Here is a 20,889-nt window from a genome sequence, read left to right as displayed (position 1 = left end):
GATAGATAGATAGAGAGAAGAGAGAGAGATAACTTTCTTTATTGGCCACACAGGGCTAGACATAGAGGGGACAATTACAATGTAGAGTTATTTTTTCGAGGGGGAGATAGATAGATAGATAGATAGATAGATAGATAGATAGATAGATAGATAGATAACAAAGAGAGAGATTTCAATGACCAATTTAGAAAAGGAAGTAGTCAGAGAGAGAGAGAGAGAGAAAGAGAGATGGAATATGAATGGAAAATGAGACGTAACTCGAGTACGGGAGTTAGAAACGAGTAGGTCAAAGAGGAGAGAGAAAGGAACGAGTGGGAGGGGAAGGGTAATAACTCACATAATCAGTTTCCACACTGAATAATTGAACAAGGTGGGGTCTCTAGCAATTTCATAGCATTATGCATTAAAGGTCTCAACAAACATGAACCGGAGATGCTATTTAGGGAGCTGACACTACATTAGCTTAGGTTAAAATGCATTTAACTTTGTTTCTCTATAAATGTATGTGTACAACATAGATATACACTTATATATACACATATAGGCGTACGCACACATGCACTATAGTATATATATATATATATATATATATATATATATATAATATATATATATATATATATATACACTATAATGTGTACCAAGATGAAACCTGTAGATTTTAACAAGCACTGCTTGTGTAAAATTAAACTTCAGTTGTAAAGTAATACTATGTAGCGACAAAAGTGAAAGGCGCCAACGCATCTGTAGTATAGTAGTTTCTGTGTGTGTGTGTGTGTGTGTGTGTGTGTGTGTGTGTGTTTGTGTTCGTGTGTTCGTTTGTGACGCGTGTGTGTGTGTGTGCACGTGTATGAGCATGTGTGTATATGCATGTGTGTGTGTGTGCACGTGTGTGTGTGCACGTGTGTATGTGTGTGAACGTGTGTATGTGTGCACGTGTGTGTGTGTGTGTGTGCACGTGCGTATATATGTGTGTGTTCGTGTGTGCGCGCGTAGTGTTTACGTCTGAGTGTGTATGTGTGTATGTATATGCTTGTACATGCGTGTGTGCCTCTGAGTGTGTATATGTGTGTACACGTGTGTGTCTGAGTGTGTGTGTTTACATATATGAAAGTGTGTGCACGAGTGTGCGTATGTGTGTGCATGCACGTGTGTGTGTGTGTGTGCGTGCACGCGTGTGTGTGCACGTGTGTGTGTGGACACGTGTGTGTGCACGTGTGTGTGTGGGCACATGTGTGTGTGGGCACGTGTGTGTATATGTGTGTACATGTGTATGTCTCTGAGTGTGTGTGTGTGCGCGGACGCATGTGTGAATGTACTGTGTGTATGAAGGCGCATGGCCTAGTGGTTAGGGTGTTGCACTCAAGATTGTAAGATCGTGGTTTCGATTCCCAGACCGGTACACTTCATTTCATGTCGGTTCAGTCCACTGTTCCTTCTTGAGCCATGCCAGGCTCATAAGGACCGGTTTCCCGGTTTCAGCGGCGTAGAAATTCCCCACCTGGACGGGACGCCAGTCCGTCGCAGGATTACTCATTTTTCCCAGCTAAGTGGACTGGAGCAAGGTGAAATGAAGTGTTTTGCTCAAGAACACAACGCATCGCTCGATCCAGGAATCGAAACCACAATCTTACGATCATGAGTTCAACACCTTAACCACAAAGCCATGCGCCTCCACTGAGCTGTGAGTGAGTAAACCCTACGATGGATTGGCGCTCTGTTCAGGAAAATGTTTGCCATCCCGCCTTGCCAAACGGGATGGCATCATTTGAAAGCTATAACAATGTAAAGAATCGCATTGTGACCATACCTTATTCTGGTCGATACAGTGAGATATGTATATATATACATATGCGTGTGTGTGTATGTATGTATATATATATATATATATATATATATATATATATATATTATATATATATATATATATACTTACTTGATACTTTGATAGGTTTCGGCCATTATTGGCCAGGCCATGTCTAACTTAATAGCACCACCTGGTGAAGTCTTTCAAGTCAGAATTTGGGCACTATGGCCCACTCAAGTAGAGAGTTATGTTTTACAGAGACATATATCCGGGTGTAGGGGGTTTATCCGGGATTTCTTGAAGGAATCTGTCCAAAGACTTCTTGAACCCTATAGGGTCAGTTTCTGTTTTAATGTGTTTTGGTGTAATGTTAAAGAGAGCGGGGCCAATTGAGGTGAAATAATTGTGCCGTATTGTTGTTATGAGATGAGAGTGCGATTTTTGTTTTGGGCGGATGGCACGGGGCCCAAGCCTTGGATGTACCTTAAAGGTGATGCAAACATCATTTGGGCAATGCTGATGGAATATTTTCCACATCATGCAGATGATGTAGCGCTCACGACGACGTTGGAGAGAATAGAGTTTTAGCTTTTCTAGTCGACCCCAATAGTCGAGGCCTGTCATGCCATCTATCTTTTTTGTGATTGCCCTTTGAGGTGCTTCAACTTTTATGATACCTTGTATTGTGTGGGGAGACCACAGTGGACAACAGTATTCAAGGTGGGGTCGGGCAAAAGTGGAGAAGAGAAGGATAATGGTGTGGATATCTCTCGACTGGAAAGTTCTGAGAATCCAGGAACACATTCTGCGGGCCATGTCAACTTTGGTGTTTATATGAGTGGCCCAGCTTACGTTGTTGTCCACAATTACTCCCAAGTCTCTGATGTTGTTGGACGCCGCGAGAGTTTCACCTGAAGGAAGGGAGTATGGGAGTTTCAGGGCATCCTCTTTTCCAAAGTGGATTAGCTCAAATTTATCCTCGTTCAGCAGCATATTGTTTTTTTTCTGCCCATTGGATAACAGCCAGTAGATCTGACTGAAGCATGTCCGGTCACTCGCCTCATTTATGACCTTCTGTAGCTTGGAGTCATCTGCAAAGATTTTTATGTTGCTGTGCTTGATGATGTGTCATTAATGTCATTAATGTAAATGATGAAAAGAAGTGGGCCCAGCACAGTGCCTTGCGGAACGCCACTACTGACTTTGGCTGGGCTTGATTTTACCCCTTCAACTACAACATGTTGAGATCTGTCTGTCAGGAAACACTTAATCCATTTCAGTAACTTTCCAGAGACACCAATGTTGGATAGTTTTTTCAATAGGATCTTGTGATCGACCCTGTCGAAGGCCTTACTGAAATCAAGGTAGATGACATCGGTGTTGGAGCCCTCTCCCAAAGCTCTCAAAATGTCCTCAAAGTGATGCAGGAGCTGCGTTAGGCATCCCTTCATTACGGAACCCATGTTGGTTGGAGATCAGCCGTCTGTTGCTTTCCAGAAATTGGGTATTCGAGATCTCACCACCCTCTCAAATACCTTGATGATATGAGAGGTGAGTGAGATCGGACGGTAATTCACTGCAAGGGACTTGTTTCCCTTTTTGAAAACTGGGACAACAGACTGGGACAGAAGGTTTTTTGGAATATAGCCAGCATCCAGTGAGTTTCTCCACAGATTAGCAAGGGGAGATGCAAGTTGGTGTCGACACACCTTCAAATCTCACCATAATTATTTCTGTTGGCTACAGATGAGGAAGAATGCTGAAGACCTTTTTCTTGTGTTTCTTGATGTTCGCTCAATTCATCGACAAAATTATTCAAAATTGTATTTCATCTTTATTATGAAATTGCTCTTTTACTCTTTTACTTGTTTCAGTCATATATGCGCGCGCATGTGTGTGCCTGTGTATGACGCATGTACATATGTAATATGTATGTATGTATGTATGTATGTATGTATGTATGTATGTATGTATGTATGTATGTATTTATGTATGTATATCTGCAGGCATCCATGTATGTGGGTATGTATGTGTGTGCGCGCATGTATTTTATTGTCGGGTCGCTTGAAAACATTACTGGCAACCCCACCAAGTAAGTTTGGGGCAGGAGAATTTCGAACAAAAAGCAGATAAACCAAGAGGAATTAATGGCTATTCAATAATGGATGCTACTTTGGCGTGTGATCTACAACTTAAAGGGCGATTATTCGCGTCTGCCAAAGTTACCGGTTTGAAATCGTGAAACACTCTAATCCATAATTCAAAGAGAAGTTTCAGAAAATTCGGTTATTCATTCCGACGAATGGCCAGCATACTCCAGTCTAAATCATCTAAATTTCTGCCATTCTACTGTCAACCACCAAAGATATTATGTTAATCCAAACACAGGAACCAATACTCAAAGCAATTGAAAGAACCTGGTTGGATTCGAAAATTCGTATTTTGAAAATGAGGAGTGAACCAAAGAACCTTCAAATCTCACCATAATTATTTCTGTTGGCTACAGATGAGGAAGAATGCTGAAGACCTTTTTCTTGTGTTTCTTGATGTTCGCTCAATTCATCGACAAAATTATTCAAAATTGTATTTCATCTTTATTATGAAATTGCTCTTTTACTCTTTTACTTGTTTCAGTCATTTGACTGCGGCCATGCTGGAGCACCGCATTTAGTCGTACAAATCGACCCCAGGACTAATTCTTTGTAAGCCTAGTACTTATTCTATAGGTCTCTTTTGCCGAACCGCTAAGTTACGGGAACGTAAACACACCAGCATCGGTTGTCAAGCGATGTTGGGAAGACAAACACAGACTCAGAAACACACACACTCATATATATATATACATATACATATATATACAACGGGCTTCTTTCAGTTTCCGTCTACCAAATCCATTCACAAGGCTTTGGTTGGCCCGAGGCTATAGTAGAAGACACTTGCCCAAGGTGCCACGCAGTGGGACGGAACCCGGAACCATGTGGTTCGTAAGCAAGTTACTTACCACACAGCCACTAAATTCATTTGTACACATTTAGCATTGTAAATATATTTTTCTCAAAATTCTTACTATTTTAATAAAACCATGTTTCACTTATCTTAGTAAATAATGATAAGAAACCAAAAATAAACAACATAATAATTAAAATAAGCGCGTAGATCACACAAGTTTGGCAGCCGCGAGTTTTGCAACGTAAAGTTAGGGAAAAATTCACCTTTTTTCCCCTTCTCTTCGAGCTTCCTTCGTTTCTGCACCACAACGATGACATGATGCAACTTTTTTTTCATCATCTAAAAAGGCCATTTAAATAGATAGATAGATAGATAGATAGATAGATAGATAGATAGATAGATAGATAGATAGATAGATAGATAGATAGATAGATAGATAGACAGATATAGATTGATAGATAAGTTTCTTTATTGACCACACAGGGCTGCACACAGATGGGACAAGTTACAAGGTAGAGCTTTTCTTTTGGGGGATGAAAAAAACAAAAAACAAAAGAAACAAAAAAAAAGGGGTGGCGTAGGTTTTCGATCAAGAGGGATCGTAAAAAGGGAGAAAAGAACAAAAAATAAATAAATAATAAAGAAAGAAAAAATTTTTAAAAAAATAAATAGATAGATAGATAGATAGATAGATAGATAGAGAGATAGATAGATAGAGTTTATATTATTCGACACACCATCACACACACACACGCCTATATAGACGTCAACAGATACCTTCTACTGTGTGTCATTATAAAGCCTTCTTATTTCGTTATTTACTGACAATTTAAATAGAATTTATGACAAAATCTAAGTAAATCTTGTAACATATATTTGTCTAAATCCCTTGTGATCAAGAACTGACTTTTTAACAGCCTTGTGAGTGAAATGACATTAATATATTTTGAAAAATTGTTGTTTGACAAATATAATTTGACAGAGATATATGTAGCATGCAGAAATTCAATTTTATGAGTCATTAAATTCAACGACGCTATCATAAATATAAAAATATATAAATTTTGGAGATGTATTTGCCTGGCAGGTGATTTGACCCGAGACCGTGTGTTGAAATCAGAACAGTTACAGCGTTGAAGAAGTCTATAAACCGTTCGAATAGACACGAAGACTGTTAACTTCACTTTAACATTTATTATTTAATAGCAAAGTTTTCGTCGCACCAACAGCAACTTGGTCACTGAGACGGGTCCACTGCAATTGGTTTTAGGCGAGGCTGAGGGTTATAAATGTATGTTGTATTTTTTTCATCTATATAGGTCTGTCGTTCTGGTTGTCATCACCTGGTGCTCACAGTTAGTCAGCTTAAGTACCGTAAATCCTCGAATATAGTCCGCCCTTGAGTATAATACGCAGGGAATTTTTAGGAGCTGTACTTCTGTAAAACCCAAACCTTGTGCATAATACGCAACCCTTCTCTAACTTTAGTCGTGCGTAATTAAGCCAGCAGCACCTAGTCGAACAAACACTTCCGCGCATGCGTAATACAATAATGGTGATGTTCTTAACTGTTATATGGGAATGTAAATGTTTGCAAATAGTTTTTGTTACATGTTATTCTGTGTTATGAATACTTTTATTTTAATAAATGTTGCTTACTGCAAGTTATGGATGATTCTTTTATAACTTCATTGCTTTCAGGCATAGCTTAAGGTATTTTCGTGTCCGACATCACAAAATGCGTCTGAATTAACATTGACGGGCTGCAAATAGAGACCCGGACATTGCTTAGAAAATATTTTTCATTTTTAACCTCGTATATAGTACGCACTAGGGATTTTGACCTTTAAATTTTGGGGAAAAAATGCGGATTATACTCGAGGATTTTCGGTATTTAGTTGTAATCCGTATACGTTCTCTTCCGTTCTCTAAGTTAATAGGGGTTCTTTTGGCGTTGTCTAGTACAAGTCAGGAATTATTGACTTCAAAGAAAGGAAACCGTCTTTAATTAAAGGAGAGAAACAATAAGGAGAAAAGTTGACACAAAATATATTTTAAATATGAAATAAGTTATTAAAAAAAACCAATAGCAATATTTCAAATAGTTAAAGCGGTGAGCTGACAGAATCGTTAGCACGCCGGGCGAAATGCTTTGTAGTATTTCGTCCGCCGCTGCGTTCTGAGTTCAAATTCCACCGAGGTCGACTTTACCTTTCATCCTTTGGGGTCGATAAATTAAGTACTAGTGACGCACTGGGATCGATATAATTGACTTAATCCGTTTGTCTGTCCTTGTTTGTCGTCTGTGTTTAGCCCCTTGTGGGTAGTAAAGAAATAGGTATTTCGTTTGTCTTTACGTTCTGAGTTCAAATTCCACCGAAATCGACTTTTCCTTTTCATCTTTTTAGGACCAATAAAATAAGTACCAAGTGGAGCACTCAGGTCAATGTAATCGAGACTTACGCCCGCCCCGGAAGTAGCTGGCCATGTGCCAAAATTTGAAACCAATACTTTTAATAATCGTTTGTAACACAGGTACCAGACCAGGAATTGATAAGGAGGTGTTAACCGATTAAACTGATCTCAGTACTTGACTGATTAATTAATTTTATTGACCTTCAGAGGATAAAAGGCAAAGTTCACCTGGATAGTATTCGAAAGCAAAAAGACCCGAAATGAATTCCACAAATCATTTTGTCTGACTTTGATAACTCACTGACCTTAATAATAACTAATTTAAGCAGTAGGCCAACAATTTAGGAAGTGATGTATCACATCGACTCATGGACTTGATTGGTGCTTAATTTTATTGACTTTCGAAGTATGAAAGGCAAAGTTTCTCGCGGTGGAATTTCTATTCAGAATGTCACTATAACACGGCATTCTATCTGATGTTCAAATGCTTCTGTCAACTCAACGCTTACAGCAATATTTCTCAAAATAAAATAAGAAGAAAGGAAAAATTAAGACCGTGGGCGGTCGAATCCATTTTCGAATTTTCCCCCCATGTCGTACAAAATGGAACTATCAATCAAAGTAGTCAGATTTAATGAAAAGCACTGATTTATACGATATATATTTACCCTGGTGGTAAAATACAAGACATCGAGCACGAATGTATGACTTTATTAAATGTCATTTATATAGTCATGAATTTGCGTATATTTGATATCATCAACTGATACAAAATATATTTTATTTAACGCTGTTTCCGCAATAACTTAAATTTTGTGTAGGTTTTTATCCAAGAGATGTTACAGGCAATAATTGCATTTTAGAAAAGTGTTCAATTTTAATTAACCTGAGAAAAGTCAGTGCAATTTTATATTAAAAGATCATTTTATACCTCGGTCTGAATTTTAACCTTTAAATTTGTTAGTTCAGAAAGTTTTCACGAAATTCCTTTCGGCGCACACAAGATATTCTATATGTGTAATGGAAAGTTACATAGAATAAAAATTATATATTACACCAGTTAATAGAAAAATACCCATATATCTTTTCTATTTACATCCACTGTTGAAGTAAAACATTTTTTTCTTACAATTCTAGATTAATCAATATACATAACACCTGAAGGAATTTTTTGTCTTTTCTGAAGATGCTTATCTATCTACGACCTTCGACTACTTTAAACAGTAATGTATGCGTTAAGTCGTTCGGGAGGGAAGATTAAAATGTGGTTACAACAATCGTTGAGGGAGAGAGTACATGAGGAAAAAAATACAGACATCGCTGGAGAAAAAAGAAATGAGAAAGGCAGCTGCGGATGTAAAATAGTGTGAGAGTGAATATGTCAGTTGAAAAATAAAAAGACTTGCAGTAAATTTATATTTCTGAATTATACATGCGCACACTTCTATATATACACATACATGCAAACATACATACATACATACATACATACGTACGTGTGTCTGTGTGTGTGTGTGTGTGTGTGTGTGTGTGTGTATCTAGATCAGTGCTTTTCAACCTTTTTGCTGGAGTGGAACCCCAAGAAAACATTTCACTGGCTCGAGGAACCCCTGGACTGTACTGGCGGAACCCTGGTTGAAAACCACTGATCTAGGTAGACAAATAGATAGATAGATAGATAGATAGATAGATAGACAGACAGACAGACAGACAGACAGACAGACAGACAGACAGACAGATAGATAGATAGATAGATAGATAGATAGATAGATAGATAGATAGATAGATAGATAGATAGATAGATAGATAGATCGATAGATTTCTTTATTAGCCACACAGGGCTGAACACAGAGGAACAAATTACAAAGTAGAACTTTTCTTTTTGGGGGAGAAAAAAAAGTGGGGTAGGTTTTCGATCAAAAAAACGATCAATAAGGATTGTATATCACAGAAATGTCATGAAGTAAAGTGTAAAGGGGAAGCAGATAAGGTTTATCCATGGAAAGAAAAGCCTACGGCAAAGACCACGGTAACTTCGGTCAATAATGTCACATGTTGACACATTTATTTGGAAGTAAGTAAATAGATAGATAGATAGCTATAGATCTATATATACATATATACAGAGGTGGGCACCGTTAATCAAAAAGTTAACTTCGTTAATCATTAATCCGTTAACCAAAAAGTTAACTTCGTTAATCCGTTAATTCTTTGAAAATGCAAGGGAAGTTAACGTTAATCCGTTAATGTTAACTTTTATTGAAAAAGGCAAAACTATATTTTAACACTCAATCGATTATGTTGCCTCATAAATTCCAGAAAAACGGATACTTTTTAACGAAAATTTCACCAAATAATCGCTTAAATTTTGTAGATCGAGAGTCTGTAAAGATTTGTTGGAAAAAATTTCTGAGGGTTGGGGAGAAGAGTTTCGGAAAATTCACAGGACCCGTCATTTTCCCACTCATAACTTTCTGGAAAATAGGTAGTTTTTTTTATGAAATTTTATACAAATACCTTTCAAACGGTGTACTCTTTACTCTTTTACTCTTTTACTTGTTTCAGCCATTTGACTGCGGCCATGCTGGAGCACCGCCTTTAGTCGAGCAAATCGACCCCGGGACTTATTCTTTGTAAGCCCAGTACTTATTCTATCGGTCTCTTTTGCCGAACCGCTAAGTAACGGGGACATAAGCACACCAGCATCGGTTGTCAAGCAATGCTAGGGGGACAAACACACACACACACACACACTTACATATATATATACATATATACGACAGGCTTCTTTCAGTTTCCGTCTACCAAATCCACTTACAAGGCATTGGTCGGCCCGGGGCTATAGCAGAAGACACTTGCCCAAGATGCCACGCAGTGGGACTGAACCCGTAACCATGTGGTTGGTTAGCAAGCTACTTACCACACAGCCACTCCTGTAGATTACTATTACAAAGAAATTTGTAGGCAAAATATTTGAACTTACTCTGCGGTGAATTGATAATCATCTACAGTCATCTGAAAGCCTACGCTGGGGGCGAAAAAAAGACGAAACGCAAAACGTCGAAGAAAAACTGACAACTTCTTGGATCGAAGAAACCCATGACCACGATACGATTACCAGAATAATGATTTTTTCCTGACTGTTACCTTCACTATTACGCATAAAAACATTCTTTTTTTAAAAAATATTTACGTAGGCGTAGGAGTGGCTGTGTGGTAACTTGCTTACAAACCACATGGTTCCGGGTTTAGTCCCACTGCGTGGCACCTTGGGCAAGTGTCTCGGGCCAACCAAAGCCTTGTGAGTAGATTTGGTAGACGGAAACTGAAAGAAGCCCGTCGTATATATGTATATATATATATATATATATATATATATATACATATATATATGTATGTGTGTGTGTGTGTGTGTGTGTGTGTGTATGTTAGTGTTTCTATGTTTGTCCCCCCAACATCGCTTGACAACCGATGCTGGTGCGTTTACGTTCCCGTAACCTAGCGGTTCGGCAAAAGAGACCGATAGAATAAGTACTAGGCTTACAAAGAATTAGTCCTGGGGTCGATTTGCTCAACTAAAGGCGGTGCTCCAGTATGGCCACAGTCAAATAACTGAAACAAGTAAAAACGTGGAAAAAAAGTTTCGATCAGTTTGATTCTCGTCTACTATTGATATTTCTGTGCTCTTTAGCACAATACATCTATATGAGAAGCCTTTCAACGCGAATACTGCCATAATACAGCTTCTAACAATACATCTACGTTAAGGATGATATCAAGATTGCTATTCGGTATTAATACTGTTTCCTTCACAAATATCTATATACATAAAACTGAAGTTGTGTGGTGTCTGTCTCCTACGATTTAGATTCCTAACTACTCCCACATTTTGCGGTGCAGTTTAACCAAAAGCGGGTATCTTATAGTCGTGATTCATATCGAGCCCTTCTGGGTATTAGCGCGCGTCTACGATGAGTCTACGATTTAAAAAAAAATTTACCATCATTTTTTCCATTTTTAATGCATTTTTTTGCTATTGTATATGGGAGGTAACTCTCTAAAAATGTCTACGATTTAAAAAAAAATTACCATAATTTTTTTCCATTTTTAATGCATTTTTGCCATTATATAAGGGAAGTAACTCTCTAAAAATGCTTATATAGTTATTTCCCTTACAAACCTGAGCAACGCCGGGCGATACTGCTAGTTTAATCCTAAATTAATGGTAATAAACGCTCTTATACATTTTGCCCCTGACGAATCTATATTGAAAATATTAATCATCGTTTAAATATTAGAAATCATGCATTATATGGGTTTGGTTTCCGTTCTACTTATCTGATTTCATCTTGTATATAATATATATTATTTCTTGATTTTTAGAGCAAGGGAACCTGGATTCAAGCGGTCATTTGTCCGTATCATCGTATCACATGATGGGGTGGTATTGTGGATACCTGTGGTAAGTTTTTTTTTATACGAAACCAGTTGTTCTTTAGATTCTTTTACACCTTGTTCCTCCCACTTTCATCAAGTATGTATGTATACACACACACATACATAGATACATACATACATATATATACATGTATGTATGTAATTAATGAGAGAGACGGAAGACGGAAGATATGAGAATTTTTAATGATCACTACACTACCAGGTGTATACCATATGATTTATTAATTCATTGGACAGTAACTATATATATACACACACTTATATGTACTTATATACATAGAATCATGTATAAAGACGCCCACACCTATTTATATATTTGTGTAGTGTTTTGCTTGCTAGTGCAACATATATTTAAAACTGGTAAGTGGTCTTCTTAAAATGTAAGGCTGATTCAGTTATAACATAAAATATTAGTAATCGTGAAATATCTAACTACTATGCATGAGGGTGGAGAGTGTATCAGACAATCAATCGATTGGTGGTTCGCATTTTCTCACCAACAGTACATAGTGTGTCCGTCGACGAAACACATAAGTCTCAAATTATTCAGTCAACATAATTATAAACATCTCAAGGTAGAACGCTACTGACACTGTAACATTTTAATTCGTAAAGCTGAGTGCCGCCCCTTCCATCCACCCCAAAGTAAATGGCTTGAGATATACACGAAGAAACGAATCCAAAGTAATCTTCCGTTCTTGTTGAGTCAAGAAGAAGGAGAAGGAGAAAGAGAAGAAGAAGAAGAAGAAGAAGAAGAAGAAGAAGAAGAAGAAGAAGAAGAAGAAGAAGAAGAAGAAGAAGAAGAAGAGAGTAGTAGTCACGTTTTGTTTGTTTAACTTATTCCTTTATTAATTTAGTGGCGTTTATGTTCGCGTATGTATATGCACTTTTTTGTTTAGCCAGAGAGGCAAGGACAGGGCCCGTGGATCTTCATTTTTGCAGGCCCTCTAATACTGATGAGAGAAAGAGAGTAAGTTATTCCCAAACCGATGAACTGGCCTGAATGCTTGCATTTAGTCAACAGTGTGAACTCGGCTAAAAGTCCTTTGTAACAAAGAGAGCTTTTAAACAGGGCGATGAATTCGGTCTACCACCAAAAGACTCAGAACACAAAACCTCAGATACATGTAGCATATCTCATCAACGTCACTTCGCAGCTTTGGACTGGCACTTCATTTTATCAACTACTAAAGTATGATAAGAAAAGTTGACCTCGGTGGAATTTGAACTCAGACCCTAAAAGTCCGTGTATTGGGATCGAACCTGGAGCTGTGAGGTAGTGAAAAGAACTTTTTAACTATATGGTCTTGCCGATATCTGTATGAATCTCTTAAGCACAACAATTTCCGCGCTTCTTTGTTGACGTGAAACAAGTACCGCATCATCTGTAAGCGCCTAGCGATGCCCGAACCATCTGTTAGCATAACACGAGTGTTGCATCACTTGTGAGCATAGATTGTAAGCTGATTGAGTCGTTAGCGTGAAATCTGAACTGCTTTAGATGTCAGGAATGAAATAATATGAGCACATCGAAATATACATAATGGTGTTGTTTGCCTTAAGGTATTTTGTATGAAATTATGTATTATAAAAGCCTGTTGAATACACATGTGACTGTACATATGCGTATACATGCATTACCAAATATTACTCTCATCTTCTTAACCGAAAACTATTATGTCAATGCAAAAGAGCAATAAACCTTGGCTGTTATTATTAGTAATTGCTTCAAGGTATTAAACTGGAAGAAATCTTTAGAATGTCGGGCAAAATCCATTGCGGTATTTCTTCTGGATCAAATCTTGCAATTTATCTTTCTGGGCCCAATAAAATAAAGTACTATTCAAGTACTGAAGTCAACTCACCTCTTCCTACAAAACTTTTGGTCTTGTTCCTAAATCCGTTTGTCTGTTCTTATTTGTCCTCTCTATGTTTAGCCCTTGTGGGTAGTAAAGAAATAGGTCTTGTTCCTAAATTACAAATCATTTTAAGTGTAATGGATTGGCAGAATATTTGCACGTTGGACAAAATGCTGTTAGGTATTCGATCTGACTGTTTACGTTCTGAGTTCAAATTCCGCCAAGATCAATTTTGCCTTTCATCCTTTCGGGTTCAAAAAAAAAAATACTAGTCACGTACTGAAATCGATAAAATCGACCAGCTCTTCCTCTCAAAATTGTTGAACTTTTTCCAAAAGGTGAAGCAATTAAAGTGACGAGCTGGCAGGATCGTTAACGCGTCGGGCAAAAATGCTTTCCGGTATTTCTTCCGGCTCTTTCATTCTGAGATCAAATCCTGCCTATGTCAGCTTTACCTTTTATCTTTTCGGGATCTATAGAATAAAACACCAGTCAAGTATTGGGAGCGATGTAATCGATTACTTCTAAAGTTGTGGACCTCGTGCCACAAGTTGATAATATTATTATGATTACTACGTTGGTATTTTAGAATTTGGTTAGTTTGCAACGCACAAGGTGTATCAACCGACATTCAAACAATTCCATAAAACCACTGCTCTTGCATTACTACTTCATCTATTGATCTTTAAGGGTGAAAATCAATGTTGACCTCAGCGAGAAGTGAACTCAGAACCTAAGAAGTTTGAATAAATAATACAAATCATTTCATTCAACACTCTAACACTGTTGGCATCTTACAACCTGTTGGTCTTATTGTTGCTGTGGTGATGGTCATCGTCGTCATTGCTGTTGTGGTTATTGTTGTCACTAAACCCCTGGTTAGCCCTGAGACATTTGTTATGATCATCCCGTGTGATTTCTTTCCTAAATACGAAGAACCAAGAAACAAAGTTTTCAATGCACCCCACCCTTTTTTTTAGTGGTGATATTACTGCAGTTGTACACGATGTATATATATACATATACACGAGCAAAACGCCCCCCGTCCAATGGACGGTGCTGAGTTGTCAAACATTTAAACCAAATTTTCTCAAAACAACTTGTCCGACCGTCCCATAGGCTTCCCCTTAGAGAAACACTGATTTAACCTAAATTTGAAACACCGTGCATTTTTCTCGCGTGCGCGTATTATCGATCGCAACAGCTGATGTACTTGCGCGTACAAATGCACGTTCCCACGGCTTTATCGATCGCACTCTCACCTGGAATCGATTTTTGTAATTTTTTTCAAGACTTATACACGCCCTGATACCGTCGGTATCTACATATCAAATTTGAGCGTAATCGGATGGAAGATGCCCGAGATCCTAGAAGACACACACAGAGACAGAACGGATTTTATATAATATATATATATATATATATATATATATATATATAACAATAATAAATCTCTAAGCGAGGTATAAACAGTAACTGCTCTGTAATATAAGCGGGACCAGCCATCTGAATGTGGCTAGGGACAGGGCGGGGTGGTGGGGGTGTTACTGATGCATTTAGCCCCAGGCGATTATAGACGTCACCAGGAGAGCCGACACCATCACGGTTGTCCTTGCTAGCCTGTAAAGGGAGATCAGCCTCCCCGAAGAAACGGATGCTACACACGGACCGGTTTCGAGGTATTGCCTCTCGTCAGCGCATGGCAAACACCGTTCTTCGTTGAGGGACTTCCTCCACAGGCTAGAAATATATAGATTTTCACTGTAAACACAGTCACTGGCGTCGAAAATCTGTTCGATAACAATAATAAATCTCTAAGCGAGGTATAAACAGTAACTGCTCTGTAATATAAGCGGGACCAGCCATCTGAATGTGGCTAGGGACAGGGCGGGGTGGTGGTGGTGTTACTGATGCATTTAGCCCCAGGCAACTATAGACGTCACCAGGAGAGCCGACACCATCACGGTGTCCTTGCTAGCCTGTAAAGGGAGATCAGCCTCCCCGAAGAAACGGATGCTACACACGGACCGGTTTCGAGGTATTGCCTCTCGTCAGCGCATGGCAAACACCGTTCTTCGTTGAGGGACTTCCTCCACAGGCTAGAAATATATAGATTTTCACTGTAAACACAGTCACTGGCGTCGAAAATCTGTTCGATAACAATAATAAATCTCTAAGCGAGGTATAAACAGTAACTGCTCTGTAATATAGGCTGGTCCCGCTTATATTACAGAGCAGTTACTGTTTATACCTCGCTTAGAGATTTATTATTGTTATCGAACAGATTTTCGACGCCAGTGACTGTGTTTACAGTGAAAATCTATATATTTCTAGCCTGTGGAGGAAGTCCCTCAACGAAGAACGGTGTTTGCCATGCGCTGACGAGAGGCAATACCTCGAAACCGGTCCGTGTGTAGCATCCGTTTCTTCGGGGAGGCTGATCTCCCTTTACAGGCTAGCAAGGACACCGTGATGGTGTCGGCTCTCCTGGTGACGTCTATAGTCGCCTGGGGCTAAATGCATCAGTAACACCCCCACCACCCCGCCCTGTCCCTAGCCACATTCAGATGGCTGGTCCCGCTTATAATATATATATATATATATATAATATATATATATAAAGTATAATACACAGACGGCTATTTTAATCTAATATTGCTTCTCTTGCATATATAGGATATATATTTAGCCAGGTACCTAATTGCAACACCGGTGGATTTTCAATCACTATTTCCCTACATTAGTAGCGCAATATATATTGATAACACAAAGGAGAGGAAAACAAATGAGTGTCTGTCAGAGACACGAAACCAGCCAGATCCGAGGATCCACTTCTGAGGTTGTGGCAGAGATGTCAGAGAGGAGAGAAAACAGCACATGTGAGCAAGAGGCTGGAATGTGTTTTTAAGAGTGACTTCTTGCTAATCAAACGAATAGCTTTTCCTTAGTACTGGGCTGAGACAGCTGCATGTGTAGCAACAGCACTGAGCTGATGCTCTCCATTGTGAATTTCACCTGAGCCGTGCAGAAGGCAAAAGCGGAAACCTTAGATTTCCAATCTCTCACGGCAATCGAACTATCGACATTCTGAGAAAAAAATATGAACAATAGTGTCTACATTGGCAAGAATCCAAAAGTGTCTTCGTAAGATATCAGTAATTTCGAACTCCGTGAGAAGTGAGAAATTTGAGAATCAAGGATCTCACTACCTAACGGAGAGTAGGGAAAGGTGAAGATGCTGTTAACCTGGCAGTCTGCATTTGAGTAAATAAACTGTGGATGCTGCTGTAAAATGCTTGAAGTATCAGAGCATTGTAGTGATTCAGTGTCTATTTCAGCCAAGATTGGAAGCTTGTCAATATAGCCTCTTTAAGTATAAAAAGTGACTCACGTTCTATCTCTCTCGTTGGAAATGACATGATTATTATTACGAATACCAATTCAATCTTTGCTGTCACCAATTATAAATACCACATCGTCACTTCTGTGATGTAATCACTATCACTATCACCACTACCATCACCATCATTGTTATCGCTGTAGTCGTAAGTAACCTTTGTAACAGTGACTACCACCACTACTGTCACGATCGTACCACCTCTAGTTACCACCAGCATCGCAACAATTTTAATCACCACCATCAACTATGCATTTGCTATCACTACTACTACTACTACTACTACCACAACCACCCTCTCTACCACTACCTATTTCTTTACTACTCACAAGGGGCTAAACATAAAGTGGACAAACAAGGACAGACAAACGGATTAAGTCGATTATATCGACTCCAGTGCGTAACTGGTACTTTATTTGTCGACCTCGGCGGAATTTGAACTCAGAACGTAACGGCAGACGAAATAAGGCTACGCATTTCGCCCGACGTGCTAACGTTTCTGCCAGCTCGCCGCCTTTCTACCATCACTGTCGAAGGAATCTCTATGGGATCGCTCGACCTATTGAAAATAGCAGCCAAACTTCTCTCAAATCACATTCCACCGTTTTTAAAATACAAGACAGGTTCATTGGATAACCTAATCCAGGACATGCATAAAACGAGATGGGCGTGAGTAGAACGCCTTTGACCATAATTCTACTTTATTAGGAGTTCCAATGGGGCTGCCAATAAATTCTACTGCCATCGTATCGCTAACCATCAACCATAATTTAACCACTACATCGCTAACCACCAAACACCATACTTATCATAGATTATAACTGTTTCTTCATTATCTCTTATTTATGTTGGGTTGTCCGGAAAGTTCGTGCCGATTTATAGTAGCTTACCTTTTTGACTTATTTTAGAACATGGTTGAGTCCATGAAATAGGATTTGTCTACATCTCCATTTACAGCACAGTTTAAGCTATCTTTTCGTGGAAGAAAGTTTATGTTCCTATAATATGTGTTAATTTTGTAACCCTTTAAAAAGGAAGATAAGAAAGTTCATTTTCGGCACTTGATGTTTTGGGAACCAGACAAAAATTGCTGCAGCTCGGCTGGGATGTGTTACCCCACCCTCCATATTCACCAGATATTGCTCCTTCGGATTTCCACTTATTCAGGTCTCTGCAGAATAGTCTTAATAGTAGAAATTTCAATTCTTTGGATGACGTAAAAAGATACCTTGATGAATTCTTTGTCATGAAACTACCTCAGTTCTGGGAAGAGGGTATTTTCAAGTTAAAGGAAAGATGGAGACGCATTGTGCAACAAAATGATTCATATTTGGTTGATTAAAAATGTAATGGCAAGTATTTATTGGCCTTTTCTTTACTTTGAAAATCGGCACGAACTTTCCGGACAACCCAATATTTATTATTATATTTTCGTATTTATTTTACTATATTTTTATTCTCTTTTCGCAGACCAAATACGAAGTGCAATGCTTTCCGAACACCACTTTCTTCCCGTTCGACATACAGATCTGCTCCTTGATCCTAGGTTCAGAGATTTACAACATTCGCCACATGGACATGAATTTTGTCAACCGACCCATCCCTTCGTGGAACATTGACAAACATCCGCTGTGGAAGGTGGAACGCATAACTACCGAGAAGATCCTCAATAAGTGTTCAGGGTGTGACGTACCCTATGTTAACCTGAAGATAAACTTTCACTTCTCACGTCATGCGACTGTTCCTTTCTACACGTTCGTGCTGCCGTGTTTTCTGCTGTCTTCTCTCAGCCTTGTCCTTTTCTTGTTACCATCAGATTTTGCCGACAAAGTCACTTTAGGTCAGTAAATCATGGCACATTTCCTGATGCCATCTTTTATATTGCTTCTGTTTGATACGTGAATGTTAATTTTGTTGCCAGTAAGTCATTATTAAAGGCGTCGAGCTAGCAGAACCGCTAGCATGCTGAGCAAAATACTTAGGGGCATTTCATCTAGTTTTGAGTTCAAATTTCGCCGAAATCAACTTTGCTTTTCATCCTTTCGAGGTCGATAAAATAAGTGCCACTTCAAAACTGGGGCCGATGTAATCAACTTATCCACTCCTCACGAAAACGCTGGCCTTGCGCCAAAATTTGAACCCAATAGGTCATTATTATAGGCAACGAGCTAGCGGAATCGTTAGCGTGTCGGTCAAAATGTTTAACGGATTTTGTTTTCTGCCTTTTACATTCCAAGTTCAAATTCCACCGTAGTTTCCTTTGCCTTTCATACTCGCGGGGTCGATAAAATAAGCAGCAGATGAGCACTTGGGTCAATGTAACCGACTAGACCCATCACTCAATATTTCAGGCCTTGTGCCTGTAGTAGAAAGAAACATGCCATTATGAACATCCTGTAACATGGTTCGTTTTTTGCACGTTATGCTCAGATAACTGTTACCTCTATCTGATTTGTTATTGCCAAAAGCAAGGTACTTGACTGTATGCCTGTTTGGTATCTTCATGTGTATATCATTGCCTTTCATTAACGTGCTATTACCAACTCCCTGATACGTGGCTGTTGATTGGCTATCAATACGTTAACACCAGTTAGTTACTGCCTGTCTGTTATCAATACATTCTAATTAACCGGCATTTGGCAATATTGTATTGATAACAGACATTGTGAGGAAAACGTGTTGATTATTGCAACTAAGAGAAGGAAGTGTATCTATTGGTGGACTGAACCTGGAATAAATTGTTGCACGTAAGATATCACAAACAGGCTACACGATGGTCTGTCTACAATGACAGGTTTGGAGACTGGATTCTGTTCCAGGACGGAGCATTTCCAAAATGATCAGATAACATATTCTCACCAACAGCTTGGTAAACTTGTTAATGTTTAATAAAATGTTCTGTCAAGAAATTCTATGAAACACCAGCAAGGGATTTGAAGCCATGATCCACGAGAATGTAAGTGCAATGTAATTCTCGATTAAGCAGAAGCATTGTATCATTGAGAAAGTTTGTGGGTGGAGCTTCGTCGTTTGATTAATTACCTGTGCGTTGTAAGATTACTCGATCGAGGCTCATCTGGGGCTACACAAGAACAACGAAAACGTAGACACTTGATCATCTCACCATTACAAGAAAACAACAATCCTATAGCTTTATCAGGAAAAAAACAAAACAAATTGGTTTATTAATGAATATCATTTGTGTAACGAATTGGCAAAGTCATTAAGAAACCAGATAAAATGCTTTGGATTACATCGACCCCAGTGCGTAACTGGTACTTATTTAATCGACCCCGAAAGGATGAAAGGCAAAGTCGACCTCGGCGGAATTTGAACTCACAACGTAACGGCAGACGAAATACCGCTAAGGCATTTCGCCCGGCGCGCTAACGCTTCTGCCAGCTCGCCGCCTTATTTCACGTTGTTCCAGCTTAGCTAAAAATGAATACCAGCCAATTACTGCTGAAGTACCCTCCTCTCTCTCTCTCTCTCTCTCCTCTCTCTCTCTCTCTCTCTCTCTCCGGCTGTCATGCCCTTAATCTTCCATTGGTTAAAGGTAGGAAGGCCGAAAGGATGCCTAAATATTTTCGGTAATGTATAGGCACCTAAAGCAATTAGCAAAAGCTTGATACACGCTGCCAAGTCGTACACGCTTGAGAATGAGGGCTATGGTTTTGCTAAAAAGTACTTTTGATTTTGACATCAGACCACAAATTTTGTAATAAGGATGTAATTAATTCTATTGTACTTCAATATTTGACTGGTACTTAGGATCTTTTCACTTTGACCGGCAGATTTGAAAAATAATTTTTTGTAACTAAACAATTTAAACTTCGTATACTGGTAGAATGTGTCACATAAAACATCCTTTTCTCTTGGCAGTAATTGTATTCACCTCAATAGACGTCATTGCTTGGTTGAAATTGCCGAAATACGAGAAATTTAACAATAAATAGCTTACAAAATACAGAATTTTCTCAAGGACGCCAAGAGAATAAGATGTT

General features: G+C 38.8%; 1 protein-coding gene across 1 annotated transcript in view; it reads left to right on the top strand.

Moving 5' to 3' along the window:
* The first annotated feature begins 9,216 nt into the window (after nt 1-9,216).
* LOC115219294 (neuronal acetylcholine receptor subunit alpha-5-like) overlaps nt 9,217-20,889 on the top strand; it is a 35,652-nt gene continuing 23,979 nt past the window's right edge. Inside the window, exons 1-3 of the mRNA XM_029789459.2 lie at nt 9,217-9,245; nt 11,555-11,633; nt 18,356-18,725. Of these exons, the coding sequence (XP_029645319.2) occupies nt 9,217-9,245; nt 11,555-11,633; nt 18,356-18,725 (478 nt within the window). The remainder of the gene's footprint in view (nt 9,246-11,554; nt 11,634-18,355; nt 18,726-20,889) is intronic.

Source organism: Octopus sinensis, linkage group LG1, assembly GCF_006345805.1.
Source record: "Octopus sinensis linkage group LG1, ASM634580v1, whole genome shotgun sequence".
Classification (NCBI taxonomy): Eukaryota; Metazoa; Mollusca; class Cephalopoda; order Octopoda; family Octopodidae; genus Octopus; species Octopus sinensis.
This window is presented reverse-complemented; position numbering and strand designations above follow the sequence as displayed.